This window comes from Canis lupus, chromosome X (genome assembly GCF_048164855.1).
Source record: "Canis lupus baileyi chromosome X, mCanLup2.hap1, whole genome shotgun sequence".
NCBI lineage: Eukaryota > Metazoa > Chordata > Mammalia > Carnivora > Canidae > Canis > Canis lupus.
The window spans coordinates 80,912,883-80,917,598 of NC_132876.1; the positions used below are offsets into that span (position 1 = coordinate 80,912,883).

The 4,716-nt window shown below is 45.7% G+C and overlaps 1 protein-coding gene across 1 annotated transcript; it reads left to right on the forward strand.

Moving 5' to 3' along the window:
* The first annotated feature begins 310 nt into the window (after positions 1-310).
* Positions 311-2,190, forward strand: LOC140627625 (centromere protein V-like protein 3). The gene is given in 1 exon segment (XM_072816052.1): positions 311-2,190. A coding segment is annotated over 1 exon segment (807 nt). The 5' UTR covers positions 311-495; the 3' UTR covers positions 1,303-2,190.
* Positions 2,191-4,716: the final 2,526 nt, after the last annotated feature.

The following is a 4,716-nucleotide window of genomic DNA, read 5'->3' on the forward strand; positions in this document are numbered from 1 at the left end:
ACAAATAATCTTCGTGTCCTGTAGTGAAGTTAGAATCCAGTTTCTCTTTGCGTCCACTGGTGTGTTGTAATATAGTATTGTGGGTCATCCTTTTTTTTTTTAGCCCCAACTATACTACAATTACTCACAGTATACATATTTTGTGTTTGCTTCAGTTTGTCTTTTCCACACCAGATGAACGGTGCTTATTTTAAACTGTTCTGTCTGCTGCTGCATGCATGTTAGATAAAAGGTTTGTAGCATTTTCAGTGTTCCAATATTTTAAGGGTAGGCTTCTGATTTGAATGAAGGATAGAAAATGATACTTAGGAGAAGGGGCAGCTGATAGGCTTAGCCAGAATTTCAGGGCAGTAAAGGCTGTTTTGATAGGGTCAAAGGAAGGGTCTCTACATCACATTCAACACGTGGCCAATCAGGCTGACGCAACGGGGCTGCTGTGGAACTTAACTAGGAAACCAGAGGCGGTGGGCAAGCGCTTGGAAGGCGGCAGGCGCCATGGGCAGAGTGAGCAACCGCACCAACACCCAGCCACGGGGGCAAAAGCGGCCCAGGGATCCCGCTGCTGCCTGCGCAGCCATCCCGATCATGGGCGCGCGGCGGCTCCCTTTCCAGGTCCGCGTGGGGAGCCACGCGGCGGGAAGGAGGCTGGTGGCGGCCAGGCGGGATCTGTCAAGATCGAGGCGGAAGCGCTGGTGGCGGCAGACCCGGGAGACAGGCTCCAAGGGCCCGCGGCCATCCCGATCCCTGAAGCCACTGGCGCCCGCTCTGTCCCCCAGTGAGCTGGACCTGGGCGCGCAGCGGTAGCGCCGGGAGACGTTCAGGAAGCGGCGGGGCCTCATCGGCGAGGGCGCCGCCAAGTTCCTGCTGGACACCTTCGAGTACCCCGGCCTGGTGTATCGCACCGGCGGCTGCCACTGCGGCGCGGTCCGCTTCGCGGTCTGGGCGCCCGCAGACCTGCGCATGGTGGATTGCAGCTGCAGGCTGTGCAGGAAGAAGCAGCATCGACACTTCCTCGTCCCGGCCTCGCGCTTCACTCTGCTGCTGGGCGCCTAGAGCATCCTCACGTATCGGTCCCACACGCACCCGGCGCTGCACAGCTTCTGCAGCAGGTGCGGCGTGCAGAGTTTCCACGCATCTGTCTCTGACCCCGGCATTTACGGCGTCGCCCCGCACTGCCTGGATGCCGGCACCGTACGCAGTGTGGTTATCGAGGAGGTCGACGGTGGCGACTGGGGGGAGGAGGCCACGAAGGAGCCCAAGGCCATCCAGAACGCGTCCTCCCGAAGAGGATCAGTGGCTTAGTCCGCGGCACGCCTGAAACATGCCCCGCGCCCCTCGGAGGGAGCCAGTGGTTGTGGAGGAATTCCTGTAGGAAAGAGATCGGTTTCTGGACTCGTGAACCCGTGACGTCGCTCCAGGCTCCCACCCCTTCCCTTTCAGTGTTTTTCAACGGACTTGCTTATAATAATAAAAAAAAAAACTGAGCGCACATATGGCTGTGAACAGCCATAATATTCCCAATCCAATAAGCAAGTAGCGTCTCTACTTTTTCACGTCGCCTAGTGTGGGATCCCTGGGTGGCGCAGCGGTTTGGCGCCTGCCTTTGGCCCAGGGCACGATCCTGGAGACCCGGGATCGAATCCCACGTCGGGCTCCCGGTGCATGGAGCCTGCTTCTCCCTCTGCCTGTGTCTCTGCCTCTCTCTCTCTCTGTGTGACTATCATAAATAAATAAAAATTAAAAAAAAAAGTCGCCTAGTGTAACACTCACTTGTATGATGTATTCGTCATATAGTTCTCACAGATCATCTTCGGATTATTCCTATGTACTGTACCGTTACGGTGCTATTGTGAATGAGATTGTTTTAAATGGTCGCATCTGGTATGCTGGACCACTCGCTATATCCAGACACTTTTGCGAACACTTACGGATGTTTTCTATTGAATATCTGTGTGTGCGTGTATTTTAGGTAAGCACTCACGTTTTCACTACTTAGAGATATAGGTGTTATTTTTAGCCACATTGCTTATTTACTGTATTTTTAAATAATATGTTTAAGGCTTATTATTGTGACGTACCTCATTGCGCTTATGTTTTCAAATGTTGCCATTTTGCTTCGTTTTGTTTTAGAAACTGCCTGTGGGTGGGGGAATGCGGAGACAAGAATGAGAAAGAATGTGCACTGTATATACACCCTTTTTGATGTTTTGAAATTCCTATCTTGAACATGTGTTAAGTATTCAGATAAAGTGTTCGAAATAAATACTTAGTAAATAGAAAAGTATGTATTTCTATGTTGTACGTTTCTAATCAGCATTAATTTATATGTGATTTCTATATATCTGAAATTTTATTTAACAATAGGTGTCATTACCTATCAAATTATATGTATCATTTAATAGCTTCATAGAATTTTAAAATGTGGATCTTCCATAACTTATTTAACCAACCTCTTCTAAAGGATAATTACCTTTTCCCCCAGCTTTTCACTATAATTATAATATTTTGAAGGAGTAAAGTACAAATAAATATTCTCAGTGTTCTCTCACTTGGACGAAAGGGCCTGGAGTTCTTTCCATCTCTTTTTCTTGCTGTTTGTTTCTCTCCTGTACATATATTTCATTAGATGTGCATATAATATACATCAAATTGTTTAACTTGACATATCAACAAATTAAAAATAAACTGAATAAGTATGTGATTCCATGTGTACTGCAAATAACATGACAGCCATCACACAGAGAAGTTATCGTCCTTCAGTCCTTGCCTCTCATTTTCCATCATTCCTCCTCCCCACCATCCCAGACTAGAGGAAGGGAATTTATGCCTTGGTTTCCCTAACATGACCCTCTACTCGTCAAGCTTCCTCCTTTGCTATTTGGAATAGCTTGGCCCAGCCCTTTACCATCTACAGGTTGAGTTGAGGTATAAAAGGGAGAGTGGGAGAGATAACATGAACATGCACTTAATGCCTCTAGGAGATTCAGTTATCTTGGTGGTCAGAAAATAACCAAATTGCAACTTGAGTTATACCCATATGACATTCCATTGCATGGATGGGATCCAGAGAGAAGGAAAAAAATGGCTCAAGCCTTCATGCTTCTACCATGTCAGTGTCTCTGTACAAATAAATGTGTGGGTGTGTAATTTCCTTTTTCTAAGAGTGGCTTTTCTTTCAAAGTGAATATTGACTTTTCTGCTTCTCTATGCCACATGCAAATCATTCATGAGTTTATTTTGTTAAAGACTCACATTCAAGAGTTTCAGAGAGCATTGCTTTTTGTTTGCTTTTGTTTGTTTTTACAGGTTTTATTTTTTTGAGAGAGAGCATGAGAGCACAAGCAGGGATAGCTGCAGAGGAAGAGGGAGAAGCAAGTTCCCCACTGAGCAGGGAGCCCCACTTGGAGACCCTGATCCCAGGACCCTAGGATTATGACCTGAACCCAAGTCAGAGCTTAACCAACCCAAGTGCCCCTCAGAGAGCGTTGTTAACCTGCATACCATTAATAGGTCCTAGGCTGCTTTCCATGAAAAGGGATGGGAGACAGTGCTAAATGAGGATGGACAAGCTGTTGGGAAAGGGGATGATCTCCCAGATACCCAAGGACAGAGATTTGAAGAGAAAGAGAAGCAGCAAGCAGCCCAGAACCAATGAGGAATGCTGGGGAAAGGACAGAGGTGTTTAAGGGAGTCTTTGGGGGGTTTTTGACACAGGTTGTATGTCCATGTTTTTTTTTCTCCTACCTCCAAAGAAGGCCTTAATGTTGCTTTATGCATTAGCTTTTTTTTCTGTTGCACACACAAAAAAAATACACTTTAAAACTATATAGTAAATGTTTGTCCATGCACCATTAAAATCATCATGGATACTGATCATAGTCTGTGTACCATGCTTTAGGCATCTCTTATTTCAAAGAAAGTGCAAGGGCTTGGCATGTGGGTTGGGACTGAAATGTCAACTCTTCTACCTACCGCTGTATGGTTTATAAAATCTGTAAAATCCTACACTTTCTCTCATTGTGAGGACTAAATGAAGTCATACATATAATGTCCTGGCACAATGACTGACTCACAGCAAGAATTTGCTGTGGTTATTGCTTTTATTAGGCCAGGACATTGATAAACAGAACCAATGGTCATAACTGTATTCAGCTCTAAGATTAAGACATGTCCATGTGCATTCTCTCATGTGCCGTTTTATTTTTTCATGTGCCATTTCTGGAGCCTCTTAAAATGAAAGTCAGAGCAGTTCAGTAATGGGATAAAAAAAAAGGAGTTGTGAGCCACAAGTATGCAGGATGCTAAATGCTCTATCCCCTTTTGACGGATTCGTCAAATATCCAGTTTCCTCTCTGTCCTTAATAGCATATGTCCTTGCAGACACGTTCCTGTTCTCATTCATCCAAACTGTTAACAGGATAATCACCCTAGATGGAACCTCATCCTACCTCACCTCATACCCTATTCTCTCTCCATCTTTACCCCCATTTTATCCCTACTGGGTGTCCAGCACTGCTCTCCATGCTAGGATAGAACAAAGAACAAAATGTAGTGCCTAGGCCACTATCATTTCTGTCTGGTGGATAAGACAGACAACCATGATCTTACAACAGAGTGTGGTGGCTAGGACAAGAACAGGGTGCCAGGGAAACACAGAAAAAAAAAAAGTCCCTACTCTTGGACCAGTTAATAAATTTCTCTGGGCTCCAGTTTCAG